Source organism: Mus caroli, unplaced genomic scaffold (assembly GCF_978045245.1).
Source record: "Mus caroli unplaced genomic scaffold, Mus_caroli_1 scaffold_4, whole genome shotgun sequence".
NCBI lineage: Eukaryota > Metazoa > Chordata > Mammalia > Rodentia > Muridae > Mus > Mus caroli.
In genome coordinates, this window is record NW_028227259.1 from 128,834,862 (window position 1) to 128,858,830 (window position 23,969).

At 48.7% G+C, this 23,969-nt stretch overlaps 2 protein-coding genes across 2 annotated transcripts in view; both read left to right on the top strand.

Annotated features, from left to right (window-relative positions):
- The window catches only part of Tctn2 (tectonic family member 2), a 29,949-nt gene extending 22,099 nt beyond the window's left edge, over positions 1–7,850 (top strand). The window contains exons 14-18 of the mRNA XM_085837182.1: positions 2,602–2,708; positions 4,191–4,347; positions 5,944–6,069; positions 6,158–6,246; positions 7,531–7,850. Of these exons, the coding sequence (XP_085693308.1) occupies positions 2,602–2,708; positions 4,191–4,347; positions 5,944–6,069; positions 6,158–6,246; positions 7,531–7,658 (607 nt within the window). The 3' untranslated portion in view covers positions 7,659–7,850. The remainder of the gene's footprint in view (positions 1–2,601; positions 2,709–4,190; positions 4,348–5,943; positions 6,070–6,157; positions 6,247–7,530) is intronic.
- A 3,683-nt stretch (positions 7,851–11,533) lies between these two features.
- Positions 11,534–23,969, top strand: part of Atp6v0a2 (ATPase H+ transporting V0 subunit a2) — a 30,164-nt gene continuing 17,728 nt past the window's right edge. Inside the window, exons 1-6 of the mRNA XM_021162418.2 lie at positions 11,534–11,748; positions 15,359–15,437; positions 18,149–18,246; positions 19,658–19,795; positions 21,225–21,313; positions 23,511–23,637. Coding sequence (XP_021018077.1) covers positions 11,632–11,748; positions 15,359–15,437; positions 18,149–18,246; positions 19,658–19,795; positions 21,225–21,313; positions 23,511–23,637 — 648 coding nt within the window. The 5' untranslated portion in view covers positions 11,534–11,631. The remainder of the gene's footprint in view (positions 11,749–15,358; positions 15,438–18,148; positions 18,247–19,657; positions 19,796–21,224; positions 21,314–23,510; positions 23,638–23,969) is intronic.

The following is a 23,969-nucleotide window of genomic DNA, read 5'->3' on the forward strand; positions in this document are numbered from 1 at the left end:
GTGCGTGTGAGATGTGTATAAACACAGGTACGTGTATACTGTGTGTGTGTGTATTTGTGTTTGTGTGTGTGTACAGGTACATGCATGTCCTGGTATGGTTATATGTGAAAGAGAGGGAGAGGGAAGGAGGGAGGACAGAGAGGGAGGGAGGAGAGGTACAAGCATGCCCCAGTATTTGTGGTATGTGCATGTGTATATGTATATGAATATGAATGTGTATGTGTGTGTGTGTGTGTACAGGTGCTTACATGCCTTGTGTGTGTCTGTTACATATGTCAATGTACAGGCGCTTGCCTGCCCTGTTGTGTGTGTGTGTGTGCATGTGTGTGTGTGCGTGTGTGTGTGTGTGCGTTCGTGCGTGTGTGTGTGTGTGTGTGTGTCTTACCCTGAGTCATCCTGGTAACTCTGATATTTTTGTTTTTGTTTGAAGTTGGTGTAACATTCCCATCATGTAATTAACCACTGGGAAGTAAGTGACTCAGGCAGGCACACTGCTCATGCCACCATCCCAGCACTGTAGAGGCTGAGGCAGGGTTGCTGCTTAGGGTCCTCTTGGGCTGCATCTAACATCCTGTCTCAGCATAAAATCCAACAAACAGTCTGTCAGGATGGCTCTGCAGATAAAGGTGATTGGTGCCAAGCCTAATGGCCTGAGTTCAAGACCAAGACTCCTGTGGTAAAAGAAATATGACTCATTCAGGTTGTCCTTTGACCTCCCCAAGATACACGGACACATACACAAATGGCTAAAAATCTAAAGACAAGAAAAGGTGAACAACCGAGTGTCATTTAGGCCTTTTATGATGTTATGAAAGGCTTTATCTAGTTCTACAATACTTTCAAAAGTGGAAACCTGTATTATAAGTAGTTACTTCCCCAGACCTCCCCAAAGCCCCGCCACCAAGGACCCTGCCCCCTGCTTTCTGCCTCCGTGGCTTTGCCTGTTCTGGATATTGGAACTGGAGCACACCCACCCTGCCGGTTCCAGGTCACAGCGTGCACCAGCACTCTCTCCGGCCGTTTCTATGGTGACGAGTAGCCTGCCTCTGTGTGTCTGTTTCTATCACATCTTGTTTAGCCTGGGTCGATGGACATCTGTGACCTCCCGAGTTTGGCCGTGTGTGCTGCTGCACCCAGGCCTGCGCAAGTTTCTGTTTGAATGTGCTTCCCGTTCTTTCTGTCTGCCCTGAGGGATGGAAGTGCCAGGTCATCTGGTAATTCCCTTTTCTGCCTGCCTGCAGAACCCACTTTTACTACAGTGGTGGCACCTTTGATCGTCCTCACAGCAGAGTGGGACGGACGGCTCCAGGTTTTCCACACCCTCCTAACAGTTGCTATCTTCCTTCTTTTCTTTCTTTCTTTTTTTTTTACATTTATCTTTACTTTGTGGGAGGATGCGTGACCATACATATGCTTCACATGTGGAGGGCAGAGAACAACTCTTGGGAGCCAGGGCTCTCTCTGGCCACATGTGTGGTCTAGAAATCCACTCAGGTTGTTAGGCCTGCATCCAAACTCCTCCACCCACTGAGCCACCTCACCGGCCTCTCCAAGTACATTCCCAGTACGTAAGATTTATTCATTTCATGGTATGAGCGGTTTTTGACCTGCATGTATGTCTGTGCAACATGTGCAGGCAGTGCTTGCAGCGGTCAGAAGAGGCTGTCAGATGCCTTAGAACTGGAGTCCCAGATGGTTGTGAGCTACCAAGTGGGTGCTGGGATTTGAACCCTAGCCATGGGGGCTGGGTGAGATGGCCATTGCTGCCACCAAGCAAGGCAAGCGTGTATTTAAAAATTATATAGCCAGGTGGTGGTGGCACACGCCTTTAATCCTAGCATCTGGGAGGCAGAGACAGGCGGATTTCTGAGTTCGAGGCCAGCCTGGTCTACAAAGTGAGTTCCAGGACAGCCAGGGCTACACAGAGAAACCCTGTCTCGAAAAACAAAAACAAAAAACAAAAAAACCAAAAAAACAAAAAAATTACATGCTGGGGCTGGAGAGATGGCTCAGTGGTTAAGAGCACTGACTGCTCTTACAGAGGACCCGAGTTAAATTCTCAGCAACCACATGGTGGCTCACAACCATCAGTAAAGGGATGCCCTCTTCTGGTGTGCCTGACTATAGCGGCAGTGTACTTATATAACAAAAAAAAATTACATGCTAGAAACCCAAGTCTGGAAGAGCTGCAAGCATTCCTTTTGTTTGTTTTGTTTTATTTGTTTGTTATTTTATAAGACAAGAGTTTGTTTGTTTGTTATTTTATAAGACAAGAGTTTTTCTGTGTTGCCCTGGCTGTCCTGGAACTTGATCTATAGACCAGGCTGGCCTCGAACTCAATAGAGATCCTCTTTCTTCTGCCTTCCATGTGCTGGAATTAAAGGCCTGAACCACCACACCCAGCTAGCAGCAGGTATTCTTAACTGCTGAGCCATCTCTTCAGTGTAGCACCCACATGCATGCATCCTGGTTTTAATGCCAGTCACTCCAGCAGATTTTTATATGGGCTCCCAGCAAAGACACGTGTCCACTCTTAGAAAAGGACCGGAGGACCAGCCCCACTGGCCACCGGCTGAGAAGTGTCATTGTCCTCTCTTGCAGGGAGAATGTCCTTCAGAGACTGGATTTGCTGACACAAGCAACGCACGTGGCGAGGAGAGGCAACTCGGACTACAGCGATCTGAGCGACGGCTGGCTGGAGATCATACGTGAGTCAAGCTGGCCACGCCTAGGGGCTGACTGCTATTGAGCCTATTGTCATCAGTCATGGCTCCAGAGCCTGGTGCATTTGCCTGGGACTCCCTGCAGGCTGGAATCTTTCATTTCCCAGCTCTCTCGTGGCTTTTTTTTTTTTTTTTTTTTTAAAAAGAAGCTGAATTTGTTTTCTTAAGCTTCTGGTTTTCTTTTTTTTTTTTTTTTTGATTTATTTATTTATTATATGTAAGTACACTGTAGTTGTCTTCAGACATTCCATAGAAGAGGGAGTCAGATCTTGTTACGGATGGTTGTGAGCCACCATGTGGTTGCTGGGATTTGAACTCCGGACCTTTGGAAGAGCAGTCGGGTGCTCTTACCCACTGAGCCATCTCACCAGCCCCTCTCTCGTGGCTTTTGCTTGAAGAGGAAACTACGTCAAGCTCCCTCTTTCTGAGTCTGGGCTTGAAGATGCATAGGGCACATCGGTTTGCACATCTGCCTTGAGCGTCCAAGAATATTGGCATCGAGAGTTGACCTAGTAGTTTATAGAGAATGAACACGTAGTGCCAAGTGAAAGGGGCCCAGACACAGACCACCCAGGAGCTCTGTGTTTGTGTGCAGCACCCAGAATGGACAGAAGCAAATAGAAAGCAGAGTGGTGAGTGCAGGGACACAGGGAGGCACTCCTGTGCTCTGGACAGTTCTGCACAGGGAGGTTTGAAAGTGAATCTGGGGCTGAGATGTGGTTCCACATGATGTCTACTGTGTGGGGCTACTCTGGCTTTCAGCGACAAGTTTAGGCAGTGCAGTGGGTCTTTTTGTTTTTTTTGTTTGTTTGTTAAAAGATTTATTTATTTTATTTTATGTGAGTACACTGTAGCTGTCTTCAGGCACCCCAGAAGAGAGAGTCAGATCTCATTACGGATGGTTTTTAACCATCGTGTGGTTGCTGGAATTTGAACTCAGGACCTTCAGAAGAGCAGTTGGTGCTCTTAATCACTGAGCCATCTCTCCAGCCCTTTTTTTTTTTTCCATTTTAAGAAAAAACATTTTTTTTAAGTTTATGTGTGTGTCTGTGTGGAAGTTTATACCATATGTGTGCTTCCACCCTTGGAAGCCAGAAAGGGGCATCAAGTTACAGGTGATTGTGAGCTGCTGTTTTGGTGCTGGGACTTGAACCTGGGTCCTCTGAAAGAGCAGCAAGTGCTCTTAAATGCTGAGACGTCTCTGCAGCCCCAGATGCTGAATCTCTGTGTTTGGTTTTATTCTGTGGGCTGGGACCTCATTCTGCACACAGAGAAGCATTTAGACAGCACTCAGGTGATTAGCACCTACTTCTGCCTGTAGACGCTGTGGAGCGACAACAGCCTTGCCAGAGAGTTGTGCCTTGGGACTTGAGAGCCAGACCATATCACCTTCCATCCCTTTGGGTATCATGTGTGACACTGGAGGACAGCTGCTATTAACAGATGTTTAATTTGATATTCTTGCAGGTGCCGACGCCCCTGATACAGGTGCCAACCTGCCCTTGAGCAGCGTGAATGGCGTGTGCCTGGAAGTTCCAGCCCGGCTCTCCATCCGCATTCTCACAGCTGAAGCTGGCTCTGTGGAAGGGGTGGCTCAGCGGGAGATCCTGGCTGTGGAGACAAGGTGTGGTCCCTCCCTGAGAGTTGCCAAAGAGCCGGGCAAAGAGGAGGAGCGCTAGGCTGGAATCTGCACACTTGCAATGGCGATTGTTAAGAGCTGTATTAGTTAATAGCTATGTTAATAGGGCTGTGTAAGTGGAAGGCACAGACACCACCCTCAGGAGTATTTGTAAGGCTCTGTATAAGAGCTGCTATAGTGTCAGGGGAGGGCCAGGGCTAGCAAGGGGCAGCTTGATCCCGAGGGTATTTAACTCTGTGAATGTGGGTGGCATATTGGTTACAGAATGTGGCCACTAGTTGGAGGCTTTGCCAGGCCCCATAGGTTCAGATCGTGGAGCTGTGTATGACCTTAGGCAGTTTAATATGCAGTAGCCTCATCTAAGAAAAGATGACACCTCTGTGCATTGTGTTGTTACCGTATGTGACAGGTTCCACTTAGCAAAAAATGATGGGCGCTATTCAGTTTGGGAGTGTCCCCATGCCTGCAAGGTCAGAGAGGGTCTCTTCTGTTTACCCCCAGCTCAGCTTGTCCTGGGACTGTTTTCATACTCAGGGACAGCCTCCCAGTCCTGTTAGGTCAGCACCAGCCTCACCTCGCCAGGGCTTAGTAAAGAGAGGCCGCCTTGTCAAGAGAGATATAGGCAGACATTTTTGTTGTTGTTGTTGTTTGGCCAGGTCATGTTCATGATGGCCAGAATGAGCAACAGCTCTGGCAGGCAGACTCTGGATTCAGGCTGGTGTCTTCTGACCCACTGAACAGAGAGCAGGGAGTGGTGTATCTCCAACCCCCATGGAAAGTTGGGGAGCAGTTACCAGGATAGGAGAAGAAGTGCTGATTTCCCATCAGACCCCACTTCAGAGTGTTGGGATGGAGCCAAGAATTCTTTTGCGAAGCAACACCGCGTTCCCACAGTGTTGCTTTAAGGATTCCTTGCCATAATATGTAAAAAGCACTTTAGTTCTGTGCTGCGGACCCAGCATGCTTTCGATATATCGACGGTCAGCTGCTGTTTTTATTAGACTGTTGGAGACAAGCAGTCTTTGTGAAGAGAACCTGTATACAGTGACTTGGACCAGAGGAGGGAGCTGGCCACGGCAGCCAGTGATGGATACTTGTAGATTTTGTGTCTAGACTTGTGGATGCAGCTCTTGGCTTCCTAGACTTTCTTTTTTCTTTTTTCCATATATTTTTTATTGGGTATTTATTTCAATTACATTTCCAATGCTATCCCAAAAGTCCCCCACACGCTCCCCCACCCACTCCCCTACCCACCCACTCCCACTTCTTGGCCCTGGCACTCCCCTGTCCTGAGGCATATAAAGTTTGCACGACCAATGGCCTCTCTTTCCACTGATGGCCGACTAGGCCATCTTCTGATTCATATGCAGCTAGAGACACGAGCTCCAGGGGGGTACTGGTTAGTTCATATTGTTGTTCCACCTATGGGGTTGCAGATCCCTTCAGCTCCTTGAGTACTTTCCCTAGCTCCTCCATTGGGGGCCCTGTGATTTATCCAATAGCTGACTGTGAGCATCCACTTCTGCTTCCTAGACTTTCAATGGTTGGTGGCCACACTACCTTACAGTTGTCCCCTTCTAGGTTTTCCACAGTGACCTGGCAGTACCAGTGTGGGCTCACCTGTGGGGACAAGGCCGGTCTTCTCCCTCTCAGTGCCTCTGTTGAGTTCATTAATGTCCCTGCGCAGATGCCCCACCCCCCTACGAGGTAAGCCAATGGCTGACAGGCTCACAGGTGCAGCTTCCTTCCAGCTTCTCTCTTGTTATCCCTATAACCTGCCCATGTGTTTTTGTAGATTCCAGATCAACTTCACAGAGTACGACTGTACCCGGAATGAGCTGTGTTGGCCCCAACTTCTGTACCCTCTGACCCAGTATTATCAAGGTAGGGAAGCCAGGTTTCTGTGTGTTGTTAATTATGTTGTGCCGGTTAAAACGGTTTACGAGTCAATGTGTAAACGTCCCAGACAAGTTTAAAACACAAAAGACTTAAAAGAAGAAACCACACCAACATTGATGTTTAGAAATTATGATAACAATGAATAGTTATCACTAGTAATCACTAAATTATTACCTTCAAAGTCAAGATGTGATATGACTCAGTTGTTGGAATGGGGGTTGTCCCCTGTGAGTGTCATAGCTGGCAGGGAAACAAGCCACCAAGAAACGAGAATGAATGGAAACTCAGTTCAGCCTGACTTAATCATCCAGGCTGGGTCAAACTTCAGGAGTCTGATGTCAGGTGATTTATTGCTGGCATATTTAAACACATTACAATTTGGGGGAAAGTTTCCTGGTATAATCCAATCCCCAGTACACAAGGAGAAATAATTAACCTTGAAACACAACTCAAAGTATATGTCCCTGCTTCCAAGAAGGGTTCTAGGGCTGGAGAGATGGTTCAGTGGTTAAGAGTACTGACTGTTCTTCCAGATTCTAGAGGTCCTGAGTTCAAGTCCCAGGAACCACATGGTGGCTCACAACCATCTGTAATGGGATCTGACGCCCTTTTCTGGTGTGTCTGAAGAGAGCCACAGTGTACTCATTCATATACATAAAAGAAATAATATTAAAAATAAGCAAGACGGATTCTAGAGTAGACTACCTGTATTAGCTTGAGAACCTAAGGAAGGACCTGGCATAGTCTCAGTCATACAGATAGTGTAGAGGTCTTTTGGGCTGTTAGCCATCTCTGGTCTTGGTTGTGAGAGCCTGCAGGAGCCCTTGGCGATACAGATGGTGTAAGGTCATTTGACTATTAGCCACCACCGGTCCTGGTTGTGGGGTCTTGATATGGGCTGGCCCAATGGATACTGCAGATCACCAGGCTGTTAGCCACCCCCATCCTAGTCTTCTGGATAGAAAAGCAGGTTGTGTGTCCTTTCCTTTGAGAGCATGATCCTGTATGCTCAACATTCCTGGCTTCCCTGGCAATCTGCGGGCACACAGACCTTCACGTTCTTTTTTTTTTTTTTTTTTTTTTTTTTTTGGTTTTTTGAAACAGGGTTTCTCTGTGTAGCCCTGGCTGTCCTGGAACTCACTCTCTAGACCAGGCTCTCGAACTCAGAAATCCTCCTGCCTCTGCCTCCCGAGTGCTGGGATTAAAGGCATGCGCCACCACGCCCGGCCACCTTCAAGCTCTTAACAACTGCCTTTTGTTGTCTTTCAGGGGAGCCCCGGTCTCAGTGTGTGGCCAAAGGCCTGATGCTGCTGTCACTCCTCATGCTGGCCGTCCTCCTCAGGCACCCCTGGGTCAGGATGTGCAAAGCCCGGGACTCAGCTGCTATCTACCATTAAGTTTCCTCGAAGACTCAGGACATCCACTCAGCGGCTCCTCATCAGCCCGTGCGCCTCTCTGAAACCTGTCGGTTTGAGACAGGTCTCTCTACGTATCCCTGGCTTGCTTCTAAGCTCACAGAGATCTGCTTGTCTCTGCCTCTGGAGTGCTGGATTAAAGGCATGTTCCACCATGCCTGGCCTCTCTGAACCATTTTAATAAACAGAATGTCTATTTTTGTAGAAATTCTTAGTGTGAAGTGAACTTGAGTCCAATATCTAGATGTTCAGAGTGGCTCCGGATGATCATTCTCGATTCTAGCTGGTTGCAGGGGAATCGAGGGTGTCCTAAGTGTGAGAGACTTAAGCCCAGCACGGATTTCTAATCATGGGGTTTTATGTTTGACCAGACTTGATTGATGCAAGCAGGTAAACATAAAGAAAAGATTGATTACTATCACATATTCCAGAGAAAGAGTTAGAAAATGCTTTATATAGGCTTTTAAATTAAAATTGAATTTTATTTATTTATTTATTTATTTTTTTGGTTTTTCGAGACAGGGTTTCTCTGTGTAGTCGTGGCTGTCCTGGAACTCACTCTGTAGACCAGGCTGGCCTCGAACTCAGAAATCCGCCTGCCTCTGCCTCCCAAGTGCTGGGATTAAAGGCGTGCGCCACCACGCCCGGCTTTTGAATTTTATTTTATGATGATGGTGGTGATGGTGATGGTGGTGGTGGTGGCAGTGATGGTGATGATGGTGGTGGTGGTGATGATGATGGTGGTGGTGGTGATGATGGTGGTGGTGGTGATGGTGGTGATGGTGGTGGTGGTGGTGGTGGTGATGATGATGGTGGTGGTGGTGATGATGGTGGTAGTGGTGGTGATGGTGATGATGGTGGTGGTGATGGTGATGATGATGGTAGTGGTGGTGGTGATGATGATGGTGGTGGTGATGATGATGGTGGTGGTGGTGATGGTGGTGGTAGTGGTGGTGGTGATGATGATGGTGGTGGTGGTGATGGTGATGGTGGTGGTGGTGGTGATGATGATGGTGATGGTGGTGATGGTGGTGGTGGTGGTGGTGATGGTGATGATGGTGGTGGTGATGATGATGGTGATGGTAGTGATGGTGATGATGGTGATGATGGTGGTGGTGGTGGTGGTGATGATGATGGTGGTGGTGGTGATGGTGATGATGGTGGTGGTGGTGGTGGTGATGATTAGTGTCTGTGTGTTTGAGTGATGCAGGTGCAAGTACATTGAGGACAAGCTTTGGGAGTCAGTTTTCTCCTTCTGCCTTTGGTATCCAGGGCGGGAACACCGGTTGTCAGGCTTGTGTAGACAGTGCCTTTACCCAGGAGCCATCTCAGCCCTTCTGTAGTATTACATGCTGTATTTCTCGCTGTGTAGACCAGACCAGCCTAGAAACCATAGAGTTCCGCCTCCTCCCCCTTCTGAGTGCTGAGTTTTAAACCTTGCAACACAATGTCTCAGCCAGCTCTCTTAAACTGCCCTGGACCACCTATCCAGCGGTGACACTGCCCGTAGTGGTCTGGACCTTCCCCATCAATCAGCAGTCAAGATAATTCGCCATAGCCGTGGCTACCGGGCAGTCAGATCTGTGTCATCCCTCAGTTGAGACTCCCTTGTCTCAGGTGACATTGTGTCATGTTGACAGTAAAACCTAACTGGTCATTTGAGCTGAGATCTAAAGGAGTCAGCTTTGAGACGGTCCCGTGGGCCAGTATTTTAAACTAAAGGACTCCAGAGTTCAAGTGTGTAGGCCAGGGAAAAGCAGGGAGGGGGTGTGGCCCAACGAAAGGAGCCAGGGCCCATGGTAGGAAGCAGAAGCCGCATCGAATGTGTTCTCCTCTGCAATGGTGAGGGGATTGGATTTTATTTGGAATGCAGTAAGAGAAGCCAAAGATTTTAAGCACACATCAAAGTGTATGCTATTGCTGAGTCTCATGACTGCTGGAGGTTAGCAGTGTGGCTTGAGGGATTGCAGAGGCTCTACACTGCACCATTTAGGGCCTACTTCCACGGACTGTACCCCTCCTGGGCTGGCAAATCCACTGTGACAAAGGCAGCTGGTGGTGGCTGGCTGCGACTGAACCAGTATCTTGTGGGTTAATGGATGTTCTCAGACTAAGGATGATGGCTGCATCTTCTGTACCTCCACTAAGAATAAAAGGGTATACTTGAAACAACTTAACGGCACACAAAATGGTTAAGAGACTCCTCCCAACCCCCATTAGGCTGGAGAGAGGGCTCAGTGGTTAAGAGCACATATTCTCCTTTTAGGGGACCTGAGTTTGGTTCCCATGTCAGGCAGCTCACTCTAATTCTAGTTCATGGTGTGTGTGTATGTGTCTAAATTCCCTGGCTTCTGCAAGTCATGCATGCATACACACACATTTTAAAATAATACAAATCTCTTTAAAGGTTTATTTGTGTGCTTGAGTGCGTATATGCGTGAAGCCTATCAAGGTCAGAAGGAGGCATTGGATTTCCTGAAATTGCAGTTATACATGGTTGTGTGACACCTGATGGGGGTCCTGGGACCCCTAAAGCTTACTGTTAAGAGCTGTAAATGTTCTTAACACCTGAGCCATCTCCAGACCCCAGGGTGCATAAAATGCAAAAAAAAAAAAAACAAAAACAAACAAACAAAACCGCCTAAGTTACTGAGAATACCTGCCTAGCACATATGTGAGAATACCTGCCTAGCACATATGAGGTCCTGGGTTCCATCTGCAGCACAACACAAACCTGATGTGGCCACGCTTGACTGTGATTACAGCACTGGAGGAGGCATAATGGGTTAGGTGCAGAAGGGTCTGGAGTTCAAAATCATCCTCTGCTACTTAAGTTTGATATACATGGGACCCTATCTCAAAAAGAAAAGAAAGGAAGGAAGAAAGAGAAAGAAAGAAAGAAAGAAAAAGAAAGAAAGAAAGAAAAGAAGTAGATAAATAAGTATATTTCTCATCCTCTGGTGCATGACCCCACCCACACCCATGCACAAGTGAACAGAATTAGTTGGATTTAGGGGATTATCACAAAAGAAGACATGAAATTGAGAGGGGGAACGTTTTGGAATACTGAGGGAGTTGGATAGAGAAACGGGCTGAACATGATCATAATTTGGTTGTATACATGTATGAAATCCAAAGAACATCTAAGAGGAAATAAAGCCATGGGGCACGATGGTGCACACCTTTAATTTCAGCACAAGGACGGGGAGGCAGGATGATCTCGGTGAGTTTGAGGTCAGCCTGATCTACAAGGGGAAGTCCAGAACAGCCAGGACTACAAAATGAGACCTTGTCAGAAAAGAGAGGGGAGAAGAAAAGAGAGGAGGGGAGGAGGGGTTGAGGAGGGGAAGAGAAGAGTGAAGAGGTAGAAGAGAGGTAGAGGAGAGGAGAGGAGAAGAGAAGAGACGAGAAGAGAAAAAAAAAAAAAAAAAGACTTCAAGAAGTGTGATGGTGCACATCTTAAATCCCAGCGCTCAGAGTTTGTAAAGGCAGGCAGATCTACATCATGACATCCAGAGCTACATAGACTGTTTCGAATAGAACAAAAACATCTTCAAAAGTAGCTGGTCGTAGTCGGGCACGCCTACAATCCTGGTCCTGGGAAAGCTGAGGCAGGAGGATTGTCAATTTAAAACCAGTTCGGGATCCAGGACAAACCAATGAACTATTGAAAGAACAAAACTCTAAAAGCCGCGCAGGGGTCACCCAATTAGGGAAATCCTGCCTTCTGTGTGCGGATTGGCTGATCCGTAGTGACGGACTGCCACGATTCCGGCCGTTTATTGGTCAATCTGCGGTGGGCGGTTCCCCGGGGCGGAACCGGAACCGGCTGCGGCGGTGGGCGGGGCGGGGCGGGTGGCTGTGGCGGCGGCTGAGCGGTGGCCGCGGTGGCAGCGGAGGGGAGCCCCATGGTGCGGGTGCGCGGGCCGTGGAGGCTGAGCGAGGCAGCGCCGCCATGGGCTCTCTCTTCCGCAGCGAGAGCATGTGCCTGGCGCAGCTCTTCCTGCAGTCGGGCACGGCCTACGAGTGTCTGAGCGCGCTGGGCGAGAAGGGCCTGGTTCAGTTCCGAGACGTGAGTGTCCCCGCGGCCTGCGGGCCTGTGAGGTCCCAGGGCTGGGTGCCGCCAAAGCAGGCTGGCACCGCGGGGGACTCGGGCAGGGAGGTTGCTTTGCAGGGTAGCCAAGGAGGGCCCCTCTAAGGAGGCGAACTTTGAGCCGAGACCCAGATGGGACAGGAGCTGTCAGGGAGACAGAGGAGGGTCTCTGGAGATGGCTTTGCAGGTTGGTTAAGGGAGACTCCCTCCAAGGAGACGGTCTTTGAGCTGAGATCGGGATGGAACAGGAGCTGGCAGTGGGAAGATGTGGAGGAGGAGGTTCCCCAGAGGTGGTTTTCCGGGGTGACTAAGGAGGGACCTCTCGGAGCAGTACTCGATGGGAGAAGAGAGGCAGGAAGAGGGATGAGGTAGTCCGACAGGTTGTGAGTCCTTCGAGAGCTTTTGAATTCTTAACTCCTCTGTGATGATGCGCCGGCGTGGTTGGCAAGTGACAAGGACCTGGGTCACGGTCAGTAGGTGTGGAATGGAGGCTGTCTCTGCAACTATAATAACACACTTGTGAACGCAGCCTTTGGCTCATGTTCAACCTCCGTGCTCTGGCAACTTGTAAGGGTCAGGACCTTGCCCAACTTGTTCCTTTCCTCATTTTCCACGAGTGGCCCGGGCCCTGGCATTTATTGGCATTAATAAACCACTGTTGGATGAATACAAAAGCTTTTTATTGACTTCTGGCCTTGGGGACTCAGTGAGCAAGGCAAGGTGAAGGCCCTGTGCTGTAGGGGCTCAGTCTGGGAGGACAACGGGAACCACTGATTGTGAGCTACAACTATATGTGCTATGGAGAACAGTGCAGAAAGGCTGTCAAACAGGCCGTGATAACTACTAATGGCTCTGAACTCCACCAGTGTGGGCTCTTGGCCATTTCCCTGTTTCTTTCTGATGGGTCCTTACTCTCAAGAGGGAGCCTCTCTACCCACGAACTGATATTAGATGATCCTTGCACTGTCAGAGGAGACTCCTAAATGACAGGTGAGAGACCAGGCCAGGTGCAGTGCCCTTCCTGGGTCCTGAAGCCACTTGGACTTCAGCCCTTGGGTCTTCATATCTGCCCAGGTAGGGTGTGGTGCTTTGGGGGAGCATCAGAATGATCCAGGCTCCAGTGGCAAGGAAAGCAGGTTTTTTTTTTTTTTTTACATCAGGTCTGATTGTTCCGTCCTGTCAGGACTCCAGCCAAGCCATTATCATGCTTCAATCTCAGGGGTTGAACAAGCAAGCAGTCCTATCAGCTCAGAGCCTAGCCTCAGGTTTCACGGAGTGCCGTTACACGAGATCCAGGGTGGACCCAGGGGAGTTTCAAACAGGGAGTTGACCGAAGAGAAAGCTCTGTCCGCTCTTTCCAAGAGGAAAATAAAACAAAAGTGTTTTGCTGAGTCTTCATGGGTACTGGGTATAGGTCCCTGTCAGCTCAGGTATCGGTGGTAAAGCTCTTATTGGTCAGGAGCGCACTCATATGGGGGAGGGGGGCGGGAATCACTGGCCATTTTTGGCTTATTCAGGCCTTTCTACTCCTCACCCTTGGACGGGGTGGGGCAACTGAAGGATTTCCATAGTGACAGTAGTGGGAAGACCTGGAAAGAGAGAGGTTGTGGTCCTGAAGGAACAGGTGGGCTCAGTTCCATCTCTACTCTGAGGACAGCCTTTTTTTTTTTTCTTCTCTTGGCCCTTTGGGTACTGGGGCAGGAAAGGCTTGAGTGTAGTGTCTCTCTCTCTCTCCACTGCCTGGAGCAGGGTGTGATATTGCAACACTCTGGAAGCTGAGGCAGGAGGTTGAAGTCAAGGCCAGCCTGGGCTGCACAGGGGGACGACTCAAAAAAGGCTCGAGGGATGTCTCTGCAATTAAGAGCACTTGCTGCTCTTGCAACGGACTAGAGTTCAGTTCCCAGCACCCACAGTTTACAGTGGTCTGTAATTCCGGCGCCTTTGACTTCCTCAGGCACCTACACTTATGTGTGCACACCCCAGCAGACAAAGACACACACACACACAGAAATAATTTTAAAAAACAAAGGGGTCCAGGACAGCCAGGGCTATACAGAGAAACCCTGTCTCGAAAAACAAAAACAAAACAAACAAACAAAAAACAAAGGGGTCTGTTGAAATGCACTTTTATACCATTAGTTTTGAGTTAGTGTGACTTCAACCTTAAATGGAAACCACCCCCCTCCAAAAAAACCAACCAACCAAACAAAGAAAAACCCAACATTTGTAACCCACACAACAAAAAAATAGTGACTGTCTAAGCTGCCGATGCCGCTGGTGGTGGTGGCTGATAGCATCTTTGAGGAGGATCTCTTCACAAAAGATCCTGCCGTTGGGGTAAGAGTTAAGCCACCGCATAAAGAAAATTGGCAAGCGGAACTGCAGGCAGCACCGACTGCCAGCTCCTGGTTCCCATTCTCAGTGCCACAGAAGTCACACTGTCCGATTCGTCTGGACAAGAGTGAGCCCCAGAAGCGAGAGGTGATGGGACGGAGAAGTGAAACCCCAGTTTTGGTTTCCTGGCTAAAGCTTTAAAAGAAGCTGGCAATCCCGGACAGGCACCGAGGCCTCCCTCGGGAACCGCTCCTACTCTGCTGGGTCAGCAGTCTCACACCTCATCCTGTCATGGAGCCCAAGGCAAATGTGGCCTCAGTCCAGATGCAACTGGTACCCTAAGTGCCCATCCTTATCATCGATCCCTAGAAAAGTTAGATACTAGCCAAGCATGGCGGCTCAAGCCTTCCATCCTAGCACTCAGGAGACAGAGGCAGGGGGGTTCGTGAGGCCTGGTCTACACATCAAGTTCCAGTTTAGCCAGGGTTACACAGAAAACAAAAACAAAAAGTGGGGTATTGCTGCTATTGTTAAGAATACAATAATGACTATATGTTACCTGTGGAAGAAATTAGCATGGTAACTTTCAGCCCATTCTCATATCTGTTTGCTTTATTTTGAGGCAGGGCTCTGAACCCCAAGTGTACTTAGACATGACCTTGAACTTATGATTCCTCCCCAAGTGCTGAAATTATAGGTGTGTGCCACCACTCCCGGTTTTATGAGGCTCCTGCTTGCTGAGCGGGCACTCACCTGTGACCTCCACACCCACCAGTTCCCTATTGTTTGATTTTTTTTTTTGTTTTTGTTTTGTTTTTGATTTTTGTTTTTTGAGTATTGTTTGATTTTTGGTGTAGATTCTCTCTGTCTCCGAGGTTGCTGTTCTCTACAAGTTTCATATCCACATTCATGGTTTTTCTTTAAATTAAATGTTTTCCACGGGTTACTTCTGAGCCAAGGGCTCCTTTTCAGCCTTTTCTGGTAGCAGTTGCCAGTCTGCTGTAGAAGCCCTGCCAGTCCTTCTGTGGAGCGGCCCGTGACAGTGTGCGCCCCTCACACCTCGGGCAGGCTCGGGGGCAGGATGTGACCCAGCATGAGCAAACTCTAAAAGGATTAAGTAACTAAAAATAACATTTTAATTGAACCAGGCCTGCATTTGATCCCCCCCCCCACCAAAATGGCTTGAATAATTAGATAAATAAAAGCAAATTTAAAATTTTAGGAACTTAAAACAAAATTTTCTTTCTTTTCTCAGCTCAACCAAAATGTAAGTTCTTTTCAAAGAAAATTCGTCGGTGAGGTAAAGAGGTGTGAAGAGCTCGAACGAATACTGGGTGAGTTTGTCTTCCACTTTAATCTAAATGCCTTTTATCTTAATACAAGCATAGCTGTTTCTTTCAGAAAATACAGATGAAGAGAAGAGAGGGAAGAAGCCAGGCAGTGGTGGCGCACGCCTTTAATCCCAGCACTCGGGAGGCAGAGGCAGGCGGATTTCTGAGTTCGAGGTCAGCCTGGTCTACAGCCTAAGTTTCAGGACAGCCAGGGCTACACAGAGAAACCCTGTCTCGAAAAAAAAAAAAAAAAAAAGCACCTTGTATACATGCTAATATTCGGCACTCAGCTCCAGCTGTTACTTAGGAACAGGACAGGCAGGAAGTGGCTGACAGCTGGCATGATAACACTTGGTGTTTTTGCAGGGCTTCCTTTGTGAATGGGGTAGTTTGGTGCTTCCTGCTTGACTCTTACAACCCAGTAGCCCGTGGGTGGGACTTCCTTCATCTCTAAAATCTAAGATTTACCGCAGAGTAGTTGGGGTCTAAGAGAGTCCTTGACTTTTTCAATGATTTTTTCTTTTAAAGATTTATTTATTTATTTAATGTATATGAGTGCTCCAACTGCATGTACACCTGTGTGCCAGAAGAGGTTGTGAGCCACCATGTGGTTGCTGGGAATTGAACTCAGGACCTCTGGAAGAGTAGCCAGTGCTCTTAACCGCTGAGCCATCTCTCCAGCATCTTAGAATGATATCTGACTATTAATCATTACTTAGGTTTTTTTGTTTTTTTGTTTTTGTAAATTTTTTAAAAAAATTATTTATTTACTATATGTAAGTGCACTGTAGCCGTCTTCTGACACATCAGAAGAGGGCGTCAGATCTCAAAACAGATGGTTGTGAGCTACCATGTGGTTGCTAGGATTTGAACTCGGGACCTCTGAAAAAGCAGTCAGTGCTCTTAACTGCTGAGCCATCTCTCCAGCCCCCAAGTTGTTTTGTTTCTGTTTTTGTTTTTTTAAACTACGGATTTTTTTTAATTCTTTGAAATTTTGTACACATATACAGGGCATCTTGATCATATTTATTCCCACCACCACCACTGTCTTCCTGCAGCTGCACACCCACCTCCTCTCCAAACACTTCCCTCTCCCACCTTCCTGCCCTGTTTTCCTTTAGTGACCTACTTAGTCCACCTAGTGATGTGTTCGTGGCTGTGGGACACCCACTAGTACGGCTAGGTGACAGGTGGCCAGAGCCCCCAAGAGGATAGACTGCCAGTGCCAGTTGTCCTCAGTGAGGAACTCCCCTTCATCTAGAGATTTCTTTTTCTTCTCCTTCTCGTTTGGAGGGGGGACCTGGAGTGGGGCGGTCAAGGTCTCATGAAGCCCAGACTGGATTCAGGCACAGTGTGTAGCTGAGGCAGACCTTAGACTGCTGATCCTCTGCCCTCTCTCCCATGTGATAGGACGACAGGCCTTTTTTTTTTTTTTTAAGATTTATTTTTATTGCTTTTTTTTTTTTTTTTTTGGATTTTTGAGACAGGGTTTCTCTGTGTAGCCCTGGCTGTCCTGGAACTCACTCTCTAGACCAGGCTGGCCTCGAACTCAGAAATACACCTGCCTCTGCCTCCTGAGTGCTGGATCAAAGGCGTGCGCCACCACACCTGGCCTTTTATTGCTTTTAATTATGTGTGTGTGTATGTCTGTCTATGTGTGTACATGAGTGCAGATAAACCCGTAGAGAACAGAGGTGTGTTGTGTCTCCTAGAGCAGGAGTTACAGGTGGTTGTGAGCTGCCTAGTGTTGGGGCTGGGGATTGGACGTAGGCCTTCTGGAAGAGCACTCACTCATGGCTTACACTGTGCAGTTAAGTGCTGAGCCATTTCTCTGAACACCACCTGAACTTTTAGTTCAGGATTTTAAATTAACCATAATATTTTTAAAAGATTATTTTTAACTGTGTGTCAGTGTGTGGCTATGTACATATAAGTGCAGTGCCCAACAATGCCAGAAGAGGGCATCAGATCTCCTGGAACTGTTGTGGTCCACTTGAGGTCCAGTTGTGAGCTGCCTTACAATGCTGAGAACTGGGTCCTCTGCAGGAGCAGTGCTCTGAACCACCTCTCTAGCCCTAGTATTTATTTATCAGATTTTTGTTTGTTTTTCAAGAGTATTTCTCTGTGTAGCCCTGGCTGGCCTGGAACTCTTTCTGTAGACCAGGCCGGCCTTGAACTACGAGATCCACTTGTCTCTGCCTCCCAAGTGTTGGGTTTGAAGGCATGTACTACTTCCCATGGCTTCCAGCCCTACTGTTAACAATTCCATTTAGTCATGTGGACTCTCTAGATATTTGCATATTAACAGTTCATGTGTCTGAGTGACATCACTTGTGGACAGGACAGTTGTGTAGAATGAGGCTCCTAAAAGCAGAGCAAAGCACAGCCTGGTGCCTCGCTGGGAGCCTGGCTCTGCCGTGACTCTGACCTCTGTGGGGAGCACCAGCTCACTGCATCTGGTGCGGTACAGGTCTACACCGTCAGTGCCTTCCATGGGAGGAGGTACCCAAACCTGTTTTAGCCTGGGTTTTAGTTATGAAAGAACCTGGGTAGCTCTAGCCAGTGAATGCAGGAGGTGACAGGGACGGCCAGGATCTGTTCACACAGTAGGTTGGGGCTGCCAGGATCTGTGCACACAGTAGGTTGGGGCTGCCAGGGTTCAGATTGCAAAGGGTCACAGCAAGACTCTCTGACTCTCCGTCTTATTTTCACAGTGTACCTGGTGCAGGAAATCACCAGAGCTGATATTCCCCTGCCTGAGGGAGAGGCCAGTCCTCCTGCACCACCTCTTAAACATGTCCTAGAAATGCAGGTAACTTGCTCCTGAAGATGCTGTCAGCAGAAGTTCCAGGGTGACCAGGTCACCTTCACAGAGCTTGACCCTTCTCTGTCTCTCTTCCCTGAGCTGTGACCTAACACAAAGGACAGTGGGCTAGCAAGCCCTCAGTGACCTGTAGCTCAGCATTGTCTGACTGTAGTGGACAGCTGTTGGGGGGAGCCTCAGGGGAATTTAGTGTCTGTTGTGGCCTGGGAAGTTTCAGGGCCCACTCTGGGATTACCCAGGCTAGCACAGCTGTCCCTGCTCCAGTGCTGGGGGCTGCAGGCCTGTGCCTTCCTGTCCTTCCCACTCCAGGCTCCCAGTAGGAGGTCAGCATGTTGGGATGAAGGATATGGTGCCATCACCCCACCTTGCCTGTGAACACAAGGTGTTGTCTGAGACTCCGGACTTTTTTTTTTCTTTTTGTTTTGAGACAAGGTCTCAGTATGTAACACTGGCTAGCTTGGAACAGGTTGGCCTTGAACTCATAGATATAGTGATCTGTTTGCCTCTGGTTCTGAGTGCTGGGATTCAAGGCCTGCACTAGCACATCGGCCCTTCTAGACTTCTTGTTGGGATTGGTACTCAGAAAAAATATGGTGGTCCTTCATCGCTCTTTTCAAATAGTGGCCATGGTATTGCTGAGGCCCTTCTGTGGCCAGCTCTTCTGTCTGGGAGGAAGAAGCCAGCCACTTAGTGTGTGAGCTCATGTCAAGTATGGCACCCTCCCGACAGCAGTGGCAATCCTGTTTCGGCTGGGTGGCCTGGTTATAGTGGGACCATGGACAGTGCCTGGTTATGGCGTAATTATGGGCAGCGATGACTTGGATAGCTTTGATGATGCAGAGCACAGTAAGGGGGAACAGGATGGGAAGTTTTGAATGAGTTTGCATTGGCTCAGTGCTCAGTGGTTTGTTTTACAGATTCTGTGTCAGTGGTATGAGGGATAAGTACACTTGGCTGTGACCACTGATGCCTTTCTTGAGTGCTTATATTCTCAGTCGTCCAGTGGGACCAAGTGGAGGCTCTCTTAAGCTGGAGACAGGAAAACGTGTTCTGAGCAGCTGATCTTAGATGGTTTCCATTGCAAACAAAAGGAAACATAGATGGAGTGTGTGGGGTGGACAAGCCGCTGAAGGAAGTGAGCAAGAGCTGGGACTGGGGTGGGAGGCCGCGTGTGGCCTGCAGGAGCTGGGGTCCCTGCAGTCTGCAGATGGTTGACCATGAACTAAATGAGCTGGTGAACCTTGCTGTCCTGAGAGTTCTCACATGCTGCAGCACATTTGCATTCTGGCCTGCTGCCAGGCACAGTGGCTTTTTCTGAGCCCCGAGCCCCAGTGATTTCAGGGTTGTGGGGGCGTTCTCAGACTAAGCCCTGCGCTCACCGGCAGCTGTGTCATTGTAGGAACAGCTGCAGAAGCTGGAGGTGGAGCTCAGAGAAGTCACCAAGAACAAGGAGAAGCTGAGGAAGAACCTGTTGGAACTGGTGGAGTATACCCACATGCTGAGGGTCACGAAGACCTTCCTCAAACGGAATGTGGAGGTACGTGTCAGCAGAAGGCGTGCCGAGAGTGCACTACGCTGCCTGTGGGCTTTGTTGTCAGTTCATTCACATGTGTTGCTTTATGGTTACTCTCCAGACAGCCTTGTGTAGCCCTGGCTGGCCCCGGACTCTGTTCAGCTTGACTTTGGACTTCTGAGCCTTGTGCCTCTGCTTCCCCAGTCCTGGAGTTAAAGCTGGCGTTGTCTTACTGGGCAAGCGCCTTGCCAACTGAGCTATCTCTCAGGCCCTGCTAAAATTTGAGACCAGGTCTCACTGGTAGCCCAGGCTGTCCTTGAAATTGAAGTACTGGGCTTACGGGCGGGAGCTGCCATGCTTGGCATGGATGTGTTCTCATTCCGTTGTTGTAAGTGGTCCGCCTCAGCCTCTGCTCTGCTTTAGGTTGGGTCCTAGGCTTCTTCCCGTGCTGCTGCTTTTAGCGGGGACACCACTTCCTGCCACGAGATCCTTGAGTTCACAGTTGAGAAAAAGATGGTTTGTTTTGTCTTTAATTTTTTTGAAAACTATTTTTTAATGTTTTTATTTTATGTGTATGGGTGTTTTCCCTGCATATATACCTGTACACTACATATGTGAGTTAGAGAGGGTTGTGAGTTGCCGTGTGGCTGTCGGGAATTGAACCCAGGTCCTCTGGAAGAGCAGTCAGTATTTCTAACCCATTTTTCTGGCCTCTATTGTATTTTATTATTTTTGGGTGTGTGGGTGTTTTGCCTACATATATGTCTGTGAACCAAGTGTGTGCAGTGCCCACAGAGGGCACAAGAGGGCATCTGATCCCCTTGAACTGGAGTTAATAGACAGGAACAGCGAGCCATGGGGTCCTGGGAACTTAATCCAGAGCCTCCGAAAGAGCAACAAGTGCTCTTAACCGCGGAGCCATCTCTCCAGCCCCAAGCCAAATGTTTTATGGTTATGAAGAAAAAAAAGCCTCTTTGTTTTTCTAAAAGGCTGTGAGTAGAGAGGGCGAGAAAAGCGTCCTCGCAAGTGAAGACTGGTTCATGCTGGTCTCAGGCAGGCTTGGTGAGCTGAGGATGCTTGTGTGGATGCGCCAGCATCACCATTTGCACAGAGCGCTGCATCTCAGTTACAGCCTCAGCCTGCACTGCACTGAACTAACTGTGCACAGGATAGACAGAGTTCATCCCTTCTGCGTTTGCGCTCACTTGCTGTAGTTGTGACCCTAGATACAGTCATTGTCCCTTGAGCCGAGGTGCAGCCTCACAGCCAATCTCGTGTGAGTGTCTTGAGCTGTTCACCTGTCAGGGTTGGCAGCGTGACTTTCCTTATGGGGCAGTTTATCCGTCTCGGTTGTCATCTGTTCCAGGTTGTACAGTACCTCTGTGGGCTTGTCTGGAAGCTTGTTGTGAGGGAGGAGTCTGTTAACGGTATGCCTGCTTCTGTGTCTTTTCAGTTTGAGCCCACTTATGAAGAATTTCCCGCCTTAGAGAACGACTCTCTGTTGGACTACAGCTGCATGCAACGGCTGGGCGCCAAGCTGGGGTAGGTGACAGTGAGCGCCAAGCCCTTCCTGTAGAATAGGAGACGCAGGCCATAGAGTGGGTGAATGGGCCATTTACAGACAGCGATTGGCCCAGAGTGATCGTCTCTCAGAGAACACTGGGCTCCTGTACATTGGACTTAGTCATACAGCATTGATGTAGCTAAGAGCCGAAGGGACTTCTTCTCTTGGTGTATTGAGTTGGAGAGCAGCTGCATCTATGTTCCCCAGTGTTGACCCCATAATTGGTCTTTGAAGCACTAAGTCCTGTGGTGCAAACAGGGGTCCCTTCTGGGTGTTTGGTTGGTTTGTGTGTCTTGTTTTTTATTTTTCCCTACATTTATTTACTCGAGTTCCCAGAAGTGGAGGACAGATGGCAGGAGTCAGTGCTCCCTTACCACGTGGGTTCTGGGAACTAAGTTCAGGCTGGCGGCATGTGCCTCTCCAGCTGAGCCGATCACTGGGTCTAGTGTTAAGTGATGTTTCCAGGGGCTGCGCCTGCCCTCTGTCCCTTTTGTTTCTTTTGTTGTTTATCCTCAGCCTCTTTCTCCTTTTTCTCTGAGACAAGGTGTCATGTAGCCCAGGCTGGCCTCAAACTCACAGTGTAGCTGAGACAAGGTGTCATGTAGCCCAGGCTGGCCTCAGACTCACAGTGTAACTGAGACAAGGTGTCATGTAGCCCAGGATGGCCTCACACTTACAGTATAACTGAGACAAGATGTCATGTAGCCCAGGCTGGCCCCAAACTCACAGTGTAGCTGAGGGTATTCTGATCCTCCTGCTTCGGCCTCCCAGGGGCAGGGATGGCAGGTGCCTGTCACCACAGCTGGCAGTGCTCTGTCCCTTCTGCTTTCCTGACCCAGGGAGCCCATGAGAATGCATTTCCTTGTATAATTTTCTTTTGTGACCTTTTGTTTTAAATTTTACTTACTTTTTAAAATTTATGATTTTTTTTACTTTTAATTTTAAGAAGGATTTTGTATATATTGTTTTGCTTGTTTGTATGTCTGGATACCGTGAATGTGCCTGGGACTCACAGAGGTCAGCAGACCCCTGGAACTGAATTTACAGCCCATTGTGAGCCACCTTGAGAGTACTGGGAATTGAATCCATGCCCTCTAGAACACCTAGTGCTCTTAACTGCTGAGCCATCTCCAGCTTTTTTGTTTTGTTTTGTTTTTTGTTTTTTTGAGGCAGGGTTTCTCTATATAGCCCTGGCTGTCCTGGAACTCACTTTGTAGACCAGGCTGGCCTTGAACTCAGAAATTCTCCTGCCTCTGCCTCCTGAGTGCTGGGATTAAAGGCGTGCGCCCCCACGGCTGGCTCCCATCTGCAGCTTTTTATCTTTCTTGTCTAGTGTGTATGTTTGGGGGTTGACGCATGCGTACTCTGGTATGCACGTGGAGGGCAGAGGAGAGCTTTCCCTAGTCGGTTTTCTTTCCACTATGTAAGGTTGGGTGTGGCTCAAACATCTTTACTCTTTAAGTGTCCTACCAGCCCTCCTTTTCTTTTCTATGTTTCTTGAGATTGAAGGCAGAGCCTGGAATGTTCTGGGCAAGTGCTCTGTAATGGAATCACTTCTCTACTAAAAACTTGTTTCATATTCCCCAGTTCCTTATTTGGGCGTGCAGAAGATTGGTATAAAGATGTATTCCTTTGGAGAGACTTGCCATGTTCATAGGCAACTGGGAATGCTGTCGGCCTAGGGCCATTTTGTATTTCTTAGAACAGGGTTTTTGTTGGTACTTTTTTTTTTTTTTTAGTTTTTGGAAGTGATAGAAACCAATACCAAATCCTGGCTGACTTCTACGATATGGTTGTGTGCTCTCAGGGTAGGCAGACTTTCCCCGTGTCCATGAGAAGCACAGCTGTGAGCAGGTGACCGTGGAGCAGGAAGTCATGGCCGTGGTGGCCTCGCCCCATGCCCTCACCTTGCTGGCATCTGGAGCTTGTCCTCTTCCACACTGGCATTTATAGGGTCTTCACGGCCCACATCAGTGTAGAGGGCACAGCAGCTGGGTATCTGGTTTGGTCTTGAAAGTCTACAACTTTCCTCTCACTCAGCTGGCCATGGGAAAGGCAACTTCAGCAATCCTTTGTCCAGCACACAGGTATCTTGCTGCTCGATGGCTCTCACAGCAGCCTCAGCCTGCAGGAGATAGAGGTCCGCTAACGCCAGGGGTCTTCACTGTCTCACAGATTCGTTTCTGGCCTGATTCAGCAAGGCAGAGTCGAAGCATTTGAAAGGATGCTGTGGCGGGCCTGCAAAGGGTACACCATTGTGACCTATGCAGAGCTGGACGAGTGCCTGGAGGACCCTGAGACGGTGAGTGCCTGTCCGAGGTAGAAGCTGGAGCATTGCTTCTGCAGAGCCCTGTCTCTGCCTGTGTGCACACTGGCCCTTTGCTTGTATACAGATGCCGTTTTGTGAGTACCCAAAGATGCTCCTACCACCCGGAGCCCTACATTGAGCTCTACAGTTCTCCTAAGGCTGGGCTTCCAGACCCCATCTCAGGCAGTGGCAGCTCCACGTCTAAGGCTCATTCCACAGCCTCAGGATGTCCAGAGTCTTCTGCCACTCCATCCCCAGACTCAGAGGATGGGCTCAGGAACAGAGGGAGTCTGGCTCACGCACTTCCCTGTGCTCAGCCCGTTCTG